Source organism: Squalius cephalus (assembly GCF_949319135.1).
Source record: "Squalius cephalus genome assembly, chromosome: 7".
Taxonomy (NCBI): Eukaryota; Metazoa; Chordata; class Actinopteri; order Cypriniformes; family Leuciscidae; genus Squalius; species Squalius cephalus.
In genome coordinates this window covers 29,216,857-29,238,061 of record NC_137128.1, presented here as the reverse complement: position 1 = coordinate 29,238,061, position 21,205 = coordinate 29,216,857, and the positions used below count along the sequence as shown (strand labels likewise).

At 38.3% G+C, this 21,205-nt stretch overlaps 1 protein-coding gene across 5 annotated transcripts in view; it reads right to left on the bottom strand.

Moving 5' to 3' along the window:
- The window catches only part of dlgap1a (discs, large homolog-associated protein 1a), a 127,715-nt gene that overhangs the window by 16,823 nt on the left and 89,687 nt on the right, over positions 1 to 21,205 (bottom strand). For all 5 annotated transcript variants that reach the window (XR_013821842.1, XM_079877049.1, XM_079877051.1 and 2 more), the window contains exons 5-6: positions 16,273 to 16,450; positions 14,964 to 15,201 (exon numbers count right to left, since the gene is read on the bottom strand). Coding sequence is in view for 4 of the 5 variants with exons in the window: in XM_079877049.1 (XP_079733175.1) it covers positions 14,964 to 15,201; positions 16,273 to 16,450 (416 nt within the window). In the remaining variant the exon portion in view is untranslated. The remainder of the gene's footprint in view (positions 1 to 14,963; positions 15,202 to 16,272; positions 16,451 to 21,205) is intronic.

Below are 21,205 nucleotides of genomic sequence, written 5' to 3'. Positions count from 1 at the left end.
AAAAAATGATTTATTTGAAATAGAAATCATTTGTTGACCTTTCATAAATGCTTTTAAATGTCACTTTTGATCAATGTAATGCAGCCCACCTGAATAAAAAAGTAAAACTTTTGGTAGTGTATATAATTTTATGAAATATTTGCACTTATATGTTGCTGGCAAAATCATTTTTGAATAGTCATTAATAGACAAAATGCTTTTCAGCAGCATAATGGTGTAGTCACGGCATTTTCCAGCAGGGGCTAATGGGCCAATGCAAGTCAAACCTTTGACCCCTTGATTTTAACATCACTTTGTATTTTTAATTCAGTAGTTTCTCTGTCATTTTCAGGAATAAATTATTGCCCATATCACTGCAGTATCACATAGACAGCAACATCCTCTTAATTTTCCACTGGTAGCAATGAACCAACCAGAGGCATTGTAATTAAATAAATGATCAGTAAAAAAACATGTTTAAAATAACATTTTATTATGAGATTGCAGGGACATACAATATGTCAGATACCAATCCAACCAGAGCCACCAAGTGCCCACTTGAGGAAGACACAGGAAACCTGCCCCAATGTCCTATATTTCCCTTACTAATTCCTCCATTCCTCATCTATACTAACGGAGAGTGTCAGCTAAATGACTAAAATGTAAATGTAAATGTAAAGAGAAGAGATGGGCTGAGCTAGCACTCCTGCTGATGCGCAGTGTAAACACACCCACACAAACAGGCACTGCTCAAGTCACTGTCTCTCCTCTGGCCTGCCAGCCTGAGCGCTTACAGACTTCATTCCTCACAAGGTTATGTATCACAGACATCATATAGAGCCTGTTAGGAAAACCTTCAAAACGTGAGAGCCAATCAACTCTGGATTTACTGTAACTCTTCTAAAGGAAGAGGAACAGATGCTTCTGATAAAACACTTTATGTGATGGTGTTGGAACACACACAAATATTTGATAATTAACAGTAATAAAACCCTAATGAAACCAACAGATTATTATTTCAACATATTTCAACAGTTTTACTTAATTACTGCTGTTAGTTGGAGTAAATGCATACCTGCAGAAAAATGTGTAATGCTTTTAGCTTCACGAATAAGTAGGCTACATGGCGACTTACTATGCACATGATATAATATGATTTGCTTACTAAATATGAGATACATCATGTTAACATTATGCTAGCAAAATTCAGCCTCAGTAGGATTACTGTTATTGCTACTCTCATTAAAATATCTCACATAGTTCTCTCTTATGTGGAGATTTGGTTATGTAAACTAGTGCATATCACTGTGTGCGAAAGGTAATAAAATGTGTGTTAAAGCGTTTAAACCTTGACCTCCTGTCACTGAAAGCATTTGTATTGTGTCGGCCACTCTCTGACCCTGAGCTCAGAGGACAAGGTGAATGATACGACAGCAGAAAAATCAATTCGAGCCCGCCGACTCGTCTCTCCTACAATGACAGGACGCTCCCTGCACGTTCATGTTCTTAAACACCCTGACAGGGTTGTTTCAGATGACAAACTGACAGAATTAACCCACCTCCATTTCCTCAGGCGAATGGTCTTTCAGCCATACAGAAACATCATAATGAATTATACTCTACATCCATAATCGCAAGTATCCACATGCGTATTGAGTGCCCTTAACATCCCCTAATGTTGGATCTTTTTCAAGGACAGAGTCGTATATGCTTGGCTAATCAGCATAATCCTGACTGATATTTAAGACCACAAAAAGAAGCAATCCGGCCTGGACAGGAATCTCTGGGTTTCATTCCGATATCTAAAGCTGCCAAAGTGTTTAATGCGGTCTAATTCTTCCCAGATGAGACCTGAGAGGAAAAAGAGAGAGCTCAAGAGGGAAAAGAGAGCGCTTGCTGTCGTTTTGCCCCATGAGAGGCAATTAACACAAGCCGTCTGGCTAAAAAAGTACACAGGCAGCCATATGAGAAGAAAGGTCAAGTGCTAGCCAAACTATGGGTCCCAGGGTGAAACTTTGTCCGATAACCACTCTCACACAATTCTGGAGGCTTTTTTTTTTGCCTTGTGTATAGCATAGTAAAATGACATACATAGAGTAACAGTGACAGAGTTTTTATGTAATGACTGCAGCAAATATCTCCAGCTGGACACAAGAGAGTTTTAGGGTTATGGCGATGATCTGCAGATTATCACAGTCTGGGGGTAAAAGGTAGAACACAATGCATAAATCTTTTAAGTGAGTTGACTTCTATTGCACAAAGCCATTATACACTGATGGCAATCCTATGATAAACACTGTGTGCAGACTAAACTAACAGCTAAAAGCTGCAGAATATACGCACAATGAATAATGGAGATGTATGTTGTTAGGCATGTTGGTCACTGATGTCACACCATACATAATTTTGGTCAAAGCTATATTCCAAGGCCTTAGAAGACTTGAAATATAGTGCATATACTTTTATTGAATTTGATGTGCTTTTTTTGTATATAATATATAGTGTCAGTGTCAGTGCACATGAAAAGGAACTCGTACGTCCAAAACATGATGTAATTTTGAGTGTAGCATGACATTCAATGACAGAAAAAAATATGCAGAAAATGACTCTTAATAAAAGTAAAAATCTTAGAGTATCTGTAACAGGACTTAAGTATTTTCCTCGTACTAGTCCTCGACACCTAAAAGACATGTCAGTGAAACAAAAACAAGAAACTATTGATTTGTCAGGAGAGCAATCACATTCATTAAAAAATAAAAAATAAAAAATCTAAATAAAACTGAACACCTCAATATTACCACAATAAATCAAGGCTGACACAACAGACACACTGAAGTCTCAACTAAGCTCAAGTGCTCAAAAAGGGCATAAGTAAACCAATATCCTACAAAAATGGTCTCTTCAAAATAACAGATAAATAAAATGTCAAGTAAAGCCATGTTCTCATCTCATATACATAAAACACCTGCGATTCAGCAACTACCTGCTAATGCACTCATAAATCGCATAAAGTAGCCTTGTTTGAGTGAGTAAGAGCAAAGACTTTAGATATAATATGGCACACTCATACTACTAATGAATGGGAGAAAGTGCAACGCACAATATGGCGAAAAAGTCATGCCTTCGAAATAAAAGAGCCAATCGCTTATTGATAATAAAGTCATTGCATCACTGAAGCTGCCATTAGAAGATAGAGCATAAAAAACAGCATTTATGGGCAGGGCGGTCATGCACTTTGTATACTGCTGTTTTTTTGCTAGTACTTATCTGTATTTAATTGTCAGAAACACAAAATTAACAGTATATGGCTGAAAACACTGAATGCTTTCTCTGGCTCAGCGCCAGCCAAAGCGTGAACGCAGATTTGAATTTAGCAGTTGATAACGTGATACACCAGAGTTTCCCCTAGGATTTTTTTCAGGGCAGGAGGTAGACCCCCCCGAAACTACTAGTGTCACAGAGCGGGCGTGTTACGGATACGTGGTGTAACATTTTTAGTAATCAAAAAGCATGTCAATTAATTGAAATCATGAGATTTATACAATCATTAAACTTATACAATATTAGTATTATTACTTTTTTTTTCACACAAATTTTGTTTTTTCTGGTAATCAAATGAAGACATAAAACATTCATTTAATTTATTTTAATCATATGAAATTAAGCTTTTTGTCAAACAATGTGCTGCAAAATGAGCTTTACTGTTCAAATTAAAACATGGAAGAAAAATGGTGATTATTCCTTACAAAAAATCAAGTTTTGATGATAATTTATTTATATTAGTGTTAGTATTATTATTATATTGAGACGTATCTAAATTCTACTGTTCAACAGTAATTTTCTGTCAAGTTAAACCGAACTTTTATTTTGACGGGATGCCGTGAAGACCTTTGAGAAGCAAGACAACGTTATTGGATTACATCGTGTTATTCACCGTGAGAAAACTTTACAGCACAATGAGGGGACAGCACAACAGGAGCGCTTGCTTGCATACATAAGTATGTGATTGTGAAATGACTCCAGTTCAGAAGTTGACCCGTTGACATAAAGGAAAGAATGCACTGTATTTCAGCTATATTCATATGCACATTTAGGACATAGCGGCAACACAGTCAAATCTCACTGAATTACCTACATAGGGCAAAGTCAGTGGTACATAGAACTGTACTGTCAAACCTGAAATGTAGATACTTGTCAGTTAAGAAGGAAACTCTGTCTGCACAGCGTATGTGAAACGCGCTGATGACGTATGATGTCTGTGTGAACAGGCTGTGCAGTGGTATGTAAACACACGTTGACTGACAGGGAACACATGGTATCATTTCATTCGGACCGAATTAAATGATTGAACGAACATTGTATGGTCCTACGCCTTCAACAGAGACAGGATTTTTTAATGTATATATTTAAAAAAAAACACATTTAGACCTCTTAACATAGTGATTGTAGAATATTAGGAAACTTTCAACTAGCATTGTTTCTGTAGAGAATCACTTATTGCACCTTGCAGTAACTAATTACATTTACTCAAATACTTTCACAACAACAAAATCAAATAGATTAAGAAGCAAGCTAGAGAAAAGGGAAAAACACTCACAACCACTAATTTAATATATTATATCATATAGTACATATTCCATTCTTAAATATGAAATCATAATTTAAATATTATATGGAATATATAATTTAAATAAACGGTTAAAACAATTTTTTTTGTTTACCCACTATTAATGTTGTATAAACTTGTATAAATGTATAAACATGAAGATAAACACCTTAAATTCAGTTCACATGAATTTGTATAGCACTCACTTCACAATGAAGAGTTAAAAAACAGTTTTACTCAGAATATGTGATTAAAGTTGCTTATACTAGACATAATCTGGTAAGCAAGGCTACTGCTACACAAGAAACCGCATGATTGAGCATGTCAAATGTGACCCTGGATGACAAAACCAGTCACATGGGTCAATTTTTTGAAATTGAGAACATTATCTCAAAGCTGAATAAATAAGCTTTCCATTGATGTATGGTGTGTTAGGAAGGACAATATTTGGTCGAGATACAACTATTTGAAAATCTGGAATCTGAGGGTGCAAAAAAAAATCGAAACATTGAGAAAATGGCTTTTAAAGTTGTCCATTTATGTTCGCGATTGTGCTGCATTCACTCACAAAAATAAATGTTTTTTTATATTTACGGTAGGAAATTTACTAAATATCTTCATGGAACATGATCTTTACTTAATATCCTAATGATTTTTGGCATAAAAGAAAAATCGATAATTTTGACCCATACAATGTATTGTTGGCTATTGCCACAAATATACCCGTGCGACTTATGACTGGTTTTGTGATCCAGGGTCACAAATCAAAATAAACTCAGGTGAAGCCTGATTAGACACTGTCCACTCCTGTGTCTTTGTATTCTAAATCCTCACTCAATCACTTTGTCAGCAATAAAATAAAGTATCTCCTAAGTAATGACAAAAGAATGAAGGAAAAGAATGGAGAATAATTTCCTCAACCAAGGCAGATAACAAGAAGCTGACAAAGCCATCCAAGAAGCGACTCTCCAGTCTGGAAATGTGGAATAATGTGGCAGAGCGTCATCACAGCTTCCACTGATAAATGCTCGCTTCCGCCTGCTGCACTTGTGAAAGTGTTTAAGTGTGTGTGTGTGTGTGTGTATGTGTGTGTTTGTGTGTGTATATATATGAGTCAGGCATCAACTAAGAGTGACTGTGACAGGCCTTCTTCTCCAGCAGCAGTATTATCCCATCCATATCTCAGCCTCGAGCTCAGCCCGCACCAGTATTACATGCACGTCATGTACAATCACACTTCACCCCTCACACACTTTGCTGGATTCCATGCTCAACACTAACAGAGAAAGGGGAGTTTAGGAATAACAGGCATACTGTATCATCAGCAAGGCTTCCTCTGATTTCCTCTGATTGTTCTTGCTGAGAAAAATTGGACAAACATTTTGGCACCTGAACAGAAACAGCCCATCAACCTGAATACTGCAGTGTCCACTGTGTCTTTACAAAGAAATTCCATTAAACAAAATGCCCAATTCAGAAATTCGCTCCTTCATTTTCTTAGCTATGTAATATGGAAAAGATCAACTATTTATCACATTTTGGCAAAAACATGAATGTAAATATAGGCTAAAATAATATAATCAGGTTAACAGTATCAGAATAATAATTATAAACATAGTATTACCCCAAACAGGGTCATTTTAAACATGCTTTGTAGAGATTGAAATGTCGACCCAGGACGAGTAATAGGACTCTGCAAGCTTTGGGGGTATTGATGGACTTCAAGTTACTCCATCTACGTTTCTGTTCTGAATACGATCTGGATGTAGTCTTTGACAAAAACGCTTTTTTCTCAGCTTTTTGCTCAAAATATTTTTTTTAAACTTACCTACATCAACAAGTGTTGATCAGAAAAATAATGCATTTATCTAGAATAAAACAGGTTTTTGCAGTTTAAAAGCAGAGAGTCTCTTCTTTCTTTTGATAGATTGCATATTCAGATATTCATACAACTAAATATTCTGGGGGCCATGAAAATGTTGTGAAAATGATCAAAAACGCTGGCGGTGGATGGCAACTTTTTAAAAAACACTGGCGGGGAATAAATATTAAATAATTAAAAAATAATCATAATAAAAAATTAAACAAAATAATACATGGCCTGTGTTTTCATATCCAATTTAAAAAAAAAAAAATGGATAAAATAATAAGAAATAAAGTGTCAGTGGAAAATAGTCAAAAGTTACAATTATGAGAAATAATTTCACAATTGTAAGACAGTCATTTTGAGATTAAATTAAACTGAAATATAAAGTCACAAATAGGAGAAAAAATTTCTAAATTTAAAGTTGTAATTGTGAAATGTAAAGTCAAATTTAATAGAAATTAATAATTTATTCTAAAATCAATAAATAAATATTAATAGATAACTTTTGCAAACACTTGTTTGGTGCTGCTATGAACTGAACTGTTCCAGTATTCAGAACTTATCTTGTGATACCTATCGCTGCATATTTCCGCAACAAAGTTTTCCCCACAGCTTCAGATCCATTCTAAAAATCAATGAACATGTGGATGGACTACAGATGAAACACTGCCCATACATTTAGCTCTGATTTAAAGTCCCCCTTTAGATAATAATAGTATCCCTTATAACAACATTATTTAAATGCTTTTTCCTATGAAAACAAATTCTTCATGCCTATAAATAGCTTGAATGTAACTCTACACCCTTGCTTCATTTAGTATACATGGAACCATAAATATGCAAATTAGCCCCACCTCCCCTCACACAAGCTCAGAGACCCACTTGGTTGGTCAACTTTACTATAATAAACGCTGCACAATGGTATCGCTCTTTACAACGGTAAAATTATGTATAGCCTTTTGCTTGACTACGTTATCAAACAACTAATAATGTGTTGCTAATGCTACACAAACCATGTTCCCGTTCGCCATCTAAGAGTCAGACAGTTGCCTTATAAAATCAGCATCCTTACAAACGCTTTGAACAACTTAGAACGTCAGTGGAGAGAGGCATATAGTTCATCATAACATTGTAATATACAACATATACATAATTCACCCACTATATTGTTAAATGTACCCGATTTTTCACATCAACAGAAAAATATACTGGGATAACCTGGCTTCTCTTGAGACTCCCTTGCTTCACAGCAGTTAATGATATGCAAAAGCCCACCCCCACACGTAGACATGATTGGTACACAAAGCAGTTTGTGACGTAAGAAACACTAGCGATTTCTAACCGCGTTTTTTGAGACTGTCTTTAGATCACTGCAGTTTTAAAGAGAAAATACTCGGTAATGGGGTCGACTTATGAATTTGCACATGGTTTGTCTTAATATTAAAAACACCTAACAGACATATAAAAAAACATTAAAAACGTGATTTTCACCTTTAAGGCATATTTGAATTTCTTTTTCTGTCTACACTAGACCTGCGAGGCTGCACACTCATGTAGCTTAAGGGGAACATTGATCATCAGTCCCAGCGATGGCAGCTGTGGTATTTTCCTTGCGTACACAGACTAAGGACAGCTCTAAAATAGCCTCCATCCTTTGACTATGAGTCTAAATGATAGCTGATGCCAGGCCAGGAACACAGTTTAGAGACAGTGGGAGGATTTTGCAGTTGCAGCCTGAGGGACGTCACAGCTAAAGCGTCATTGGAGTGCTCTGTGCAGTCAGCCTTGCAAAACGGCACAACATTGTGCAAACAAATGCTTGAAGTTGCAACAGCATCTAACCCCTGGCTGCTTCTCTAAACTTCCTACCTTTTACTTCACCATCTCTCTCGCTCAATCTCTGCCAGTTGAGGGTCGGAATCCTCCGCTCGTGGTGTACAGCTCAGGCTTGCGTTAAGATTTGAGAATGCTGAAAAGAAGCAAACACTATTGTCTAAACACACACAAGCTCCAAGGTTTATTGTTTTAACCTGATACAAAGCGAAGAGTTTATATCATCTAACTGAATCTGTGTCCCGACAGAGGAATTAAAGGCTGCCCATTCATGCACGAGAGTGTAATGCATTTTTATTAAAGTAATGCTGGGAAATGGATGACATTAATGGAAGAAATTGCCCATCACGTTCATTCATGACTCGTTTAACGTGTGAGCTAGTGATGTCCGGTTCGTGAACGAATCGTTCTTTTGAACCGGTTCTTTTTAGTGAACCGGTCGAACCAGTAGCCTGCCCTACACTAAACAGGACTGAATCGTTCTAAACAGTTTGTGTCTTACGTCAGCGCTGATCCACAACCACTCACTTTAGGACATGCCTGACAGTCCCTCTGACTCAAAATAAACCAATATCCCGGAGTATATTTTACTCCAGTAAATCCAACAGTTCACTGAACTGAGACATGTTGTGCTGAGAGTAGTGATGAGCACGAGCAGCTGATACTGAGCATGCGCGTACTACCGAACGTACAGGTACAGCGGTTCTCGGATCACCAGTACAGAACCGATAACGGTTTCTTTCGGACACGTTCGACATACTTACCCCTTTTCCACCAAGGCAGAGCTGGTGCTGGTTCGGAGCCAGAGCCTAGTTTCAAATCGGTTCTTTGTTTTTCCACCGCCAAAGCACCAGCTCCGAACCAGTAAAACTGGTTCTTAAGTAGCACCAAATCATTGCAGGGTCTAGAACGGAGCCAAGAAAGAACCGCTTGCGTCAGGGGCTGGGGGCGGGGTTACCGTGACCAACAAGACGAATGGAAACTTGTGACCGCCATTTTTAAATAGCAGCTAGTCGAGCTAATAGCAGCTCGATTATAATATCCGTCTATGTAAGTTACGGTGATCTGCACGAACGCGTTGGATTCCGATGTATTTTTGCAAACCCATGAGCATCCATAGTATTGCAACGTCCGTTATTGTTGATGGCTTGTTCGAGATGCATCGGAGCGATCGGAGCTGCGGGAGTGTTTGGAGAGCATACGACTCCTTGTGCTTTTAGATCGCTATCGCAGTGCTTTGATGTCATGCGGCGATCGATCTGCGAGAAGCCGATGCATCTCGAACAAGCCTGGCGTGTTTGTGTTTGGCGCTACCGCACTAGCGGTTGCTGGGCAACATGAGACGTATACAGTGACGTAAGATCTGGCTCTGTTGTGGCTCTCTAGCCGGTGGAAAGGCAAACCGGTTCTTAGTAAGCTCGTCAGTCGAACCAACTCTGAACCAGCTCTGGCTCTGAACCAGCACCCGGTTCTTGTTGGTGGAACCGATGAGCTGATGAGCTGACCATGCGTGCAATTTTTTCAGAGGGACGAAATGCATGTTTCTTAAGTATTTTGTTGAACATCAATAAGTGTAACAAAATAAAACATGTTGGAAACATTCATAATTACTGTCTTTTCACTATTATTTTAAAGACTGGAAACACAATGAATGGATTGTAAAACTAAACAATTATTATTATACTAAAACATTATTTTCAGGAACAGCTAATTTCATTTCTAAGTTGATATTTGATGATACAGAACTCTTGCCAAAGTTTAAAGGGTGCAAAGTTGTAAATGTTTACAATGTGTTGATCAAAACATAACGTATAAAACATACTGGAGACATGCATCGACTTTTGCATCGAGTTTTGTCGACTATATTCAGGTTTCAGCAGTTCTCAGCTCAGCGCACGCTACAGCAGTTCTCTGATCACCAGTACAGAACCGAGAACTGTTTCTTTCGGACACGTTCGATACGGAGAAACGATGAGCTGGAGATACTGAGCATGCGTGATAGCACCGTCTCTAATCCGATTTTTTTTTCGGCCAAGTGCATGCTGTGCTGATACATGAGTACAAGTGAACCGAGGACTTAAATGAAGGGCCGAATTCGACGAGAGGTAAGTTTATTTAATAACAAATAAAATAAAATTGATGAAGACCAGTTTATTCACTTTATAGGCTATTGTTTAGACATGTAAAACATCCGCGTTTGCACATCGCCTGTACAGGGTTCATTTGCAAAGCGTAAATGTAAGAAACATATCCAAGATGATTATGACGACGATTACTATTATTTAACTGACGTTATGATTACAAATACCTTTTGAATGTATTTTTATCCGCCGGGATGATAGAATTGACATCATTACGTGAGGAGGTAGAATAACTGATGAACCGTTTTTTTTTAACCGGTTCATTGAAACGATAACTGTCCGAAAGAACCGGTTTGCGGAAAAGAACCGGACTTCCCATCACTAATGTGAGCGTGTTTCTGAGAACAAGATAAATTATGTTGTCCTGTGGTGAGGATGAAGTATTGCACGCTAATGGTTTTTCAATTAGTTATACTAAGAGTAAACACAGAGGAAAACCAAGCCATTAACAATTTATCAAAAGCTGCATGTCATTATGATAAAATAAACACGAATAACAGCTTCAGTGGAATATTTTGAACATAAACAATAAAGTGTAAAAAAACCCTAAACTTCGCTACACTCCACTTCAAAGACTTTGCGCACTACCCCAAAGGCAGTGTTGCAGTGTGTGATAAGGGCCTGCTGCGTACCAGGCAGATGGTGCCGCTCTGTTCATCTGAACACACAGTGGTGTTCTGAAGGGGATGAAGGGAAGGTAGGTGCCCTCTCAATGTCAACCCTGACAGCTCCCTCAATTAGCCATCTCATAATTCGTCTGGCCGGGTCTCCGTGGCGAGGACATCTGGAAGGGCCAGCACTGGACAGGGATGAATGGACACAGTGCTGTATCTACTGTCCAGCGGTACAGGATCATTCACTTACCCTCATATCTTTCCAAACCTGCATGAATTTCTATTGTGGAACAAAGAAGAACATATTTTAAAAAAATGTCTCAGTGTTTCTGTTGTTCATACAATGAAAGTCAGTGGGGTCCAATGTAGTTTTGGACCCCATTGGCTTTCATTACATGGACAAAAACTGTCGAAACATTCTTCAAAATACCTTCCAAAAAAGACATACAGTTTTGGAATGACATTTAACTCACCGTAATGATGACACACATTTAGTTTTGGAGAACTATCCCATTAACTAATGATGTGATGATTCCACAGTTTCCACAGTTATAAATAGACAGAAATAGACAGCTGTCTCATTTACACGCAGGCGCAGAACGCATGCTAGTTGACAGTCGGCTGCAGTTCTCTCGGTGTGTTCAAGTGCAGCTTTTTTCCTGCAACGCAAGGCGACAACACAGTCGGCATTCATCAGTTTAAGTTCTTTGGCGGTTTGGTGTGTCCCTACCCTAACAAACACCACTCAAATGCACAGCAATTCTCACTCTTAAATCAATGTCAGGCACAGATAGAAGGTCAGGTCATGTCTGCCACATCTCTTGCCAGAGTCACCCAAGCCAAGGCAACACATCAGGCTCCTGCTCCCTGCTGAGCTTTGTCAGTATGTGAAGTTTAAACAAATGGCAGCTATCAATTGCACAGCCCTACCAAACTACATCTGCCTCTGGCTGGCAGGTGCATCCCATATAGAGCAACACACTATCTCTAATTATAGACATCACGCATCTTTCAGCAGTTGGCTTAAGAGTGACACAAGCGGATTTTTCTATCACGAATCCACAATATATAAAACCAGGCATTTGTCATTGTTTGCTTACCTTGCTTTAAATTAGGGATGCCAAAAGTAATGGCAATAATTTATATTTTATACATCGTTTATATATATATGCTAACAACAGACCCATTAACACTATCAGCATTGTCTGCATTCTGACAGTCTATATTCCCCGGTGTTTTGATCCAATGGCAGTAACTGAATCTGTGACTCAAAGATGCCGTTCAAAGCCCTAAATTTACACTCGATTAAACCGGCCCACAGGTGATGTGAGCAGTAACGTGAGACCCTAATAGGTTATCCCATAAGATTTCAAGAAACTTTTCACAATTCCTTACTTTCCTCCTCCTCAGCCAGCTGTCTTCTCTCCATAGATGCACTGAGGCTAGTGGCCATATGTTGGCTCTCTGACTAGCCCCAGGCATTTGGAGAACACAAGTGGAGAACACAGCACTCAAATCTGCATTACTAGTGCAAAGAGAGAGTGCAGCACTGTCGAAACCACACCATATAAATTGAATGCAACTTCCAGTGAGGGATTACGACATCAAACAGTTCTCCGAACTTCCTGATTTATTAAAATTCAACATGTCAAAATTTGCAGCATTGTGGATAATCTCTCATTTAATGTTTTTACTGACAAGTATGACATACTTGGGCTTTTCCAAACAAATTGCCAGAGTGAAAATTCCCGGAGACACTGTCAAACTTAAACCCAGTTCATACTGACAGGAACCTACAACTGGTGTCCAGTGACTCTCATTGGAGCTTTAGTTTTTTGTGAGATAATGAAGTCGAGTTTCAGAGGGTGTCAGTGAGACATTAATGCTCATTTCACATTTCAGTGTTCTGTACCTGATCTGCGTCATTCATTTTCATATTGATTTTTCAAATTTTTTTATGTTGCAACCTTCTGCTAAAATTAAGTAATCTAAGCTTAGCAAGACGATGCTTAATCAAACATGAAACAAGACACTCACAAAGCATTTTTTTGCTTAAAATCTCAATCAAGACTTTTGGCTGAAAATGATAAAGCATGTCACATATGATTATTTCTATCCACATAATGTGCATCGATATAATAAAAAAGTGTGGAAAACAGTGCTAGAAATTGTCTGCATTCTGAGTGAGTTAGATTCATCTTGTTCAGGATATGATTTATTATGCAGTTCAGCTATATCCAAATGGTTCCCCCTGCAGAAATAAAACTTATTCCTTGTCAAAATAGACTAGCATCTTATTTGTACTGGCAATACATTTGCAGTTACACCGCACACCAATAACATTAGGCCATCCAACGTCAGAAACGCATTATAGCGACCAACAACATGACTGAATGTGAAAATATGGTTTTAAAACTAGGGCAAAATATTATTAAAAACAGACAGGCTTCACCGCTAGGTTTAGTTTAATAGTAAAAACAAAACCAAAAAAAAAAGCCTTGCATTTTTGAGAGACTGTGGGCACTTTTTTATGAAGATGTCAACTGTGATGAAATCAAACTGGGTTCGGATGCTGGAGGTGGATTAGTGATCACTGGGGTTTCAGATTAAAGAAAACCCCAGAGCAAAAGCAGACACAGGTCACACTGAGTTCACACATCAGGACTGACATTTGGATTGCTGTTGGTCACTTGAAAACTCACAATCATTTGTGAGACTCTTATTTGTAAAATATTTACAAATCTCAGCTTGAATGCTGAGCAGTTATACATTTGTGTATAAATAATAAAGATCCTCATTTTTCTATTTTTATATGTTGTACAATAACATGATAGCCTACTTTCATAGCACATGCAATGATTTACTCTCTCTCTACATCAGATTAAATCATTCAAATTCAATTAATCATCATTTTCCCCATTACTGCTGTTATTGCCTCACGGTGATAATAAAAAGCAAATCAGACACATCCTTTCAGGGCATCTGAGGATAACCATGTTGTGACCCACAGAGAAAATAACAAATGAATATTGATTCTTCCGCTGACAGCCTCCTTGATACATGAAAGAGAGTTTTATTTACTGATAAAGCGAGCTGCTAATTTAAAGATAGATAGATCGGTAGATAAAAAGACGGATGGATAGAATGACATATGGATAGAATGACATACAAAGATAGAACAACAGACAGAATAACAGACAGACAGAACTACAGATAGACAGACACAAAGACAGATGAATAGACAGAGATTGATGGATAAAATGACAGACAGAAAAACAGACAGATAACGACAGACAAAGATACACAGATAGAACAACAGACAAACCAATAAAATGGCAGAACAACAGACAGATGGACAGTACAATAGACAGATAAAACAAATGACAAACATATCAATAGACAGAAACATGACAGACAGATACACAGACAGAGAGATAGATGCTACCCATCTATTTTCAATAGATACCATTCTACCAATGGTAGACTGAACAATAGACAGACAAAATGAAATACAGATAAACAGACAAAGATGGATGGCAGAATGACTGGCAGACAGACAAAGAGAGATAGATGATAGAAAGAAAGACAGACAGACATAACGACAGAGAACAAAAGTACAAAATACTAGGGCTGTGCGATTAATCAAATTTTGGTTCCATCGATTTTGGTTTCCAGCGATTATGAAAACATGGTAATCGAAGGTAAAATGATGAATGTGTCGCTTTCTGTCTAGCAAAACACTTTTTTTCTTCCCTAAGAGCCCAGACTTATCGGTCAAATCAGCTAAATCAGTTATTGTCATAAAATGTAGTCTAATTTTGCTAAACTGTGGAACATGTTTGATGATAAAAAGAGTTATTGAACATGTATTAAGTATGATTGATAGATGGACAGACAGGCGGAGTATGCACTTGCACGCTGACCTGTGCTGCTCTGGATGGTTCTGACAGTAGTAGTGGTCCTCGGGGGGGAGGCCGGGAGCAAAGGTCCCTCGTCGTCCTGCGAGCAGCCCTGGTCGATGGCACGCACGTAACTGTGACTCCTCATGCGGAAGCACCCGGGCATGGGCAGGTCCAGGGCGTCCATGGCCTGCGACTCCATTTCACTGAACACACTCTCACACACTGCCTCGATCTGCCCGTTAACTTCCACCTCACTCACCTGCAGGCATGCAGAGGAGAAAAGAGGAGAGATACAGACAGAGAGAAAAGACAAGAAATGAAAATTAGAAAAGATCAGTCTGGAGAAACAGAGAAGGCAGTGCTCAGAGAAAAGAGCGGGAATCATCCATAAAATGAGCTCCAAGTCCCACTTACCACGGGGTTATATAGGGGTGCAAAATCAAAAGAAAGGGGAAAACAGAGCCAGAAACTACAGAGAAGTCATTAGGAGCAGGTGAGAAACACACAAGGCAGTGGCAAGAAGAGGAAGAGTCAAAAAAACAAAACAAAAAAAAAACATAGTGAGGCTTGAAAGACAACTTTACAGGGTGAATGAAGGTGTACGCCACAACAGGCATGGAGGAAATCCTCAAGTGGGGTTTACTGACAGGATGGAATATGGTGAGACAGTACTAGGATCAACATGTTCATTAGTTTTGATCCTAAGAGAAACCAAGTGTGGACAAGAGTGGGGGTTAATGGAGATGTGATAAGGTACAGTTGTGGAAAGAGGATTGTAGAAAGGGTGTTTGTTTTGGACATTGCAGAAAGCTCAAAACTCTGTCCCAATCACCCATGAGAGCTATATGGGCCACATTCTTATTTACTAACTGTCAAGTTAACAGTCATGTGCCATCCACAAAGTCTTTATGGGAAGGTCTAAAGGATTTTTAATGTTAATATTTCAAAACATTCCATGTTAATTTAGTCTTTTCCATCTTCTATCAGAGAGCAGTCAATGCTGGCGCCAAACGGCAGTGATGTCATCTTTGCCATTTTGTAATTAGCATGACAAAGCAGTGCTTGGGGACTAAGTGTGCCTAAGATGGATGAGTAACTGCCTGATGAATGCCATCCAACTTCTATGTAACATGGAGCATGTTAGTTGGTTAGACACATATATCTGTGATTGAACACTGTTATGATGATGGCTCAAATTCATCTCATCGATGGATGAATCAGATGTCGGTTTCATGGATTTTAATTGGACTTGTTGGACTAAGCGGGGTGGATTTTGACCTTCCTCCCCCTGCACCCCGCTATGACGGTGTGTTTGGGGGTGAGCACAAACCTGGCTGATGGTGCTCATAGCCCTCATGTAGCTCTCGTTGCGTGAGCGGTATTGGGGAGAGGCTAGCAGAGCTTTGGGGTCCAGGGTGTCCAGGCTCCTATTGATGGAAACTTCACTCACCGCCCGCAAGTAGCTGTGACTCCGGATCTGCAGCTTTGGAGAGTGCTCTGAAGAGATCCTGTGAATGGACGAAAACATGTTTAAGATGTTTATTTTTTTATACTGACAGTGTTTTAACCACACTATTAAGTATATAATTTTAAATAAAAATATCTGTATTTAATATTATACATTATTTTATATTATACATAGATTTTTTTATATTATACATTATATATAATAATTAGGGGTGTAAATAAATACCCTCATGTCACGTTTCAATACATATCACGATACTGAACTCATAATACAATATTACTGCGGTACTCCAAGATATATGGTAAAAGGTTAACAAAAAAAATGTACTGTTGATTAAAATGCAAAATTTGGTATTACATTGTGGGTGTAAACGAATAAGCTTGGACTTGGTGCTGGTAACCCAATGCACAGGATAAATGGTGACACCAGAATAAAAATATTCATGATTCTGAAGTTTAAAATACAGAATTATTTTAGACGAATATGCTTGCACTCTGTCACTGACTAGATATATATTTAAAATAATGTAGGCCACTTTTTACTGGTAACAAAAGACATTAAGCATTATCAGGACACACAAATATTCTCCCATTGCATTATTATACATTATATTCAACATTATATATATAGCACTTTAATGTAGTACTGACACTAAATCAATTTTAAAGATACACAATCTATACACATACACAATACATATTGTCACTATCCACGATACATATTGTTGCATTTTTGTATTGCGATATATTGATATGATATATTGTTACACCCCTAATAATAATAATATATACATTATTATATAAAGTATTATACACAAATAAATGAATAAATAATTTTCACCACTGTTTTGTTTGTTCTAGTATTTTTTATTTAATATTTAAATAATATTTATTAATAAATTAAGATTTTTTAAATATTAATTAAATTTATAGTTAGGATCAATTATTGGACTACATCTATGGCATAAAATGTCTGAATCCCATTTATGTCTAACTAGTTATACGTGTTATATCAAAAGAAACATTAGATAAATAATTAGATAACTAAGTAACGAAATGTGCTGTATTATGAAAACAGCTCAAAAAAAGCACATGGGTCTGTTGGCGGCACACAATTTAATTTCTCCATGTAAACACTTGGTTGAATGACAATAAAGATAAGAAATATTTGGCAAAAAAAACACTTTAAAGTAACAAGAGACAGACGTGGCTCAGGTCATTCTTCTTTAGAAATTTCATTCCATCAAATGTGTAGCATGTTCTTTAACATCACGAGTCGAGCACTGAGTCGAGCATTTAGATGACATGCTCCTTATTAAAATCTGTTCGTCAGGGGAACGTGGGGAAACCGTGAGAAAATCAAACGCTCATGCTGGATTTCTGCATGTGTCCAGTGAACAGGGGCATACATTATGGATGTGGCTCTTTAAATAGATAAAGGGATGGTTCATTCAGATCAGGTGGGGCGAGTGCAGCACACGGGCAAGGAGAGAAACAGCTAAACTCACTTAAGGCCACCCACGCAGACCAGCACACACATACCAGAGACTCGCGCTGACACTTTGCTGACAGGCAGACTGCATCCGCATCAGCAGTATGGGAATTAGTGGAAGCTCCGACATTGGCGTAGTTTTCCCACCCTCCATCTACATGGCTTCACACATACATAATAAGTGAACACAACAACTCCTCACAAAGCGGTGCGTTCCAAAACGCCCCAGGGCATCTCCCAACACTACTGGAGAACAGAATGTCTAAACTTCACAAGAAGTGTTAAGGGGGGGGGGGGGGATGGGGGGGTGGTGCGCTTCTCCCACGGTGAACCTGGCTTTGGGGAACTGGTTATGCATGATGTCATCGTTGCGGAATAAGCCGATAAGTTTCCGCCTCACTGTTGCGGTCATCTCAACGGATTGGTCGCTGTGCGGTTGTTAATTACGTCAGCCATTCACAATGCAGCGCTGTGCCTCACGTTCTTTCTGCTGCAGTGGCAGCTCCCCGAGGCATCCAAGACTGTCTATTTTCATGCTTCACAAAGATACGGAATTGTATCTGGTGATTAATGTACATGCGAGTTATTCAATGTTCTGAACTATAAAATAAGCAATGGCCTACTTAATGTAAAGAACAAGCTCTATAAATATAGACATCAAGTACTCGCTTGTTTTTATTAATCATAAACAAAGTTAAAGGTCAAAGCACTGTCCCCTGGCATATAATCAGGGCTTTATTTGGTTAGAAGGATTGCGACAGAACGCTAAAGCAAACAAACCTCCTTTGCACATGCAGATGTAACATTGGCATTTGAAGCTTTTCTTCGTCAATAAACAGATAAAACCATCAAAATGCGGGATTGCGGAAATTCCACAAGATGAAATATTTATGAGCGCTCATAATGCCAGAACAGTATTACAAATCTGCAAAATCCTCCAATCCTTGTCTGGGCTTTCCAGTGGGCTTAGGGTGGAATCTCAGAGCACTTTTGTAGAGCTTGAGCAGATATGAATCTGAATTTGAAGCAAATAAATTACACAGTCTGATATCTAGGATTGACAAGACTGCAGTGGTAATCTCACAAATAAAATGACTGAAGAAAACATCATTGATGAAAGTGAGATGAACATTGTGCATCATGACAATAAGTATATATATTTTTTTAAATAAAAGGTCTATTTTTATTTGTGTAAACTCATAATAAAAACAAAACATTGTGCTTTTGTAAAATAAAGGAAACAAACAGGATGGCGCTTTCTGCCATCCCAGTTTCCTTTTTGTGAAGTTAGTGGAGCGCATCCCAAAAGTGAATCAAAACTCAGCGTAGCCTACTAGCAAGCTCTTGTGTGCCATCTGAACTCTTGGGGTGCTACTCAATACTCAAATTGGTGCTTTCTCGTTTCCTCGCTCCTCTGTCCTCCAAACTGTGACCCAGAAACCAATCAAAGAAAGCCATCTTGAAGGACATCTCAATTCTCTAATTGCACCACGAGGAGGCAAGGAAGGAGGAGTGAGGAAGCTTCCAGAGGAGCTATGAGCGAGGATGCACAGGTGTATCCTATGCGGAAGACTTTCTTGTAGAGAATCCTGAAAAATTCTCCTCCCCCTTCACAAAAGGCCATCTTGCTTTATTATTATTATTTATACATTTCTTTAATAACCAAACTTCAACAACATAAGGGCAGATCATTTGAGTGCAGACACTTTGAAGTGACGCTCGAGTGATCAAGAATATTCCAATATACAAATAAGCTTTCCTTTGATTCCTCCGTCCTCATTTTCTTTTCTTTGCATCCTTCCCTCGGATTCTCCAACGAAAGGAAACGAGGATGCACAAATAAGAAGCACCCTTGTTTTGGGTTGGTGCAAAGATTGTCTCTTCTTCTTGTGCTCTTTTTCCTGTTGTGGAGGTTAGCAAACAGCATTGCATTACCACGCACACCCCCTTCTGGATTGGAGTGTGGATCGCCTGTGACTGACTGTATTTATCGTCTGACTGAATGCACCGAACCACGATGTCCGTACCGTGACGGTTTGGGACGAATACATGTACCGGTACACCCCTAATATATATAGTTGTTGTCAAAAGTTTACATATAGAATCAGCAAAATGTCATAAAAATAAAAATAACTATTGTTTTTTTAAAATCTGTTTAAAGAAAAAAAACGATCCCTCTTATCTTAAAATTAACATTATTATGTGTGTGTGTGTGGTCCTGGTAATCCCTACGTTATGGGGACAAAATGTCCCAACATAGATGGCAATATCTGAAGTCCTTGTCCTTGTGGGGACATTTTTTGGTTCCCATGAGGAAAACAGCTTCGAAATCAAGTGATGCTTTTTTGTTTTCTGTGATGGGTAAGTTTAGGGGAAATAATATACAGTTTGTCCAGTATAAAATCATTATATCTATGGAATGTCCCCATAAAACATTAAAACCCAACTGTGTGTTTGATTATTTTAAGTTTCCGCTCAACTAAAATGCTATTTTTTAGTTGCCTAAAATTTTATACCATTTTAGTGAGAGTTAAAAATGAAAAAAATATGTAAATTTAGTCACGAAATAAATATTGATTAAATTAATTGGATATTTGTCAAAAGACACAAACTATGTCACTAATGAGGCAGTCTCATTTTGAAGGCTGCATCCCCCAGAGGTCGCATTTAAAGGCTGCATACATCAAGGATGTCGTATTTAAGAAAAGTAACTAATAAAATTGACTATTATTCCCCATGAGGTGTAAAATACTGTAATGTGTTTCTTACTGTGCAATCTAATGGTTAATTTTCTTAAATGACGCCTCGATGACGTATGCAGCCTTCAAATGCGACCTCCAGGGGATGCAGCCTTCGAAATGAGACGCGACTAATAATGAGAACAAACAATTGATTTAATGAACTCAATCCACCTACAGACTATTTGAGCCAACCTTTTAAAATGTATTACAGCACAAACCAGTTACTATGGCAACCCCACAATGACTTCCCTAAACGTAGACTATCCCCCGCTCACACACGATGTACTCACATGTGCCGTAATGTGCTGGACTCTTTAAAACCACAATGACGCATTCATTGCATATTAGTGCTGCTAAATATATCACTAAAGATCAGTTAATGCTCAGAATAAGCGATGAGTTTGAGGTCCTGCTGCTTACAAGACCTCAGTCGACAGATATGGGAGAGTGTTTTACAATGCAAGGGCTTTTAAGGAAGTCTGTGGGCTTATTAGAGTAATTACTCGTACCTTTGCCACTACAGTGGCGTGGCATATTGTGCTTCCTTAATTAAATCCGTACTC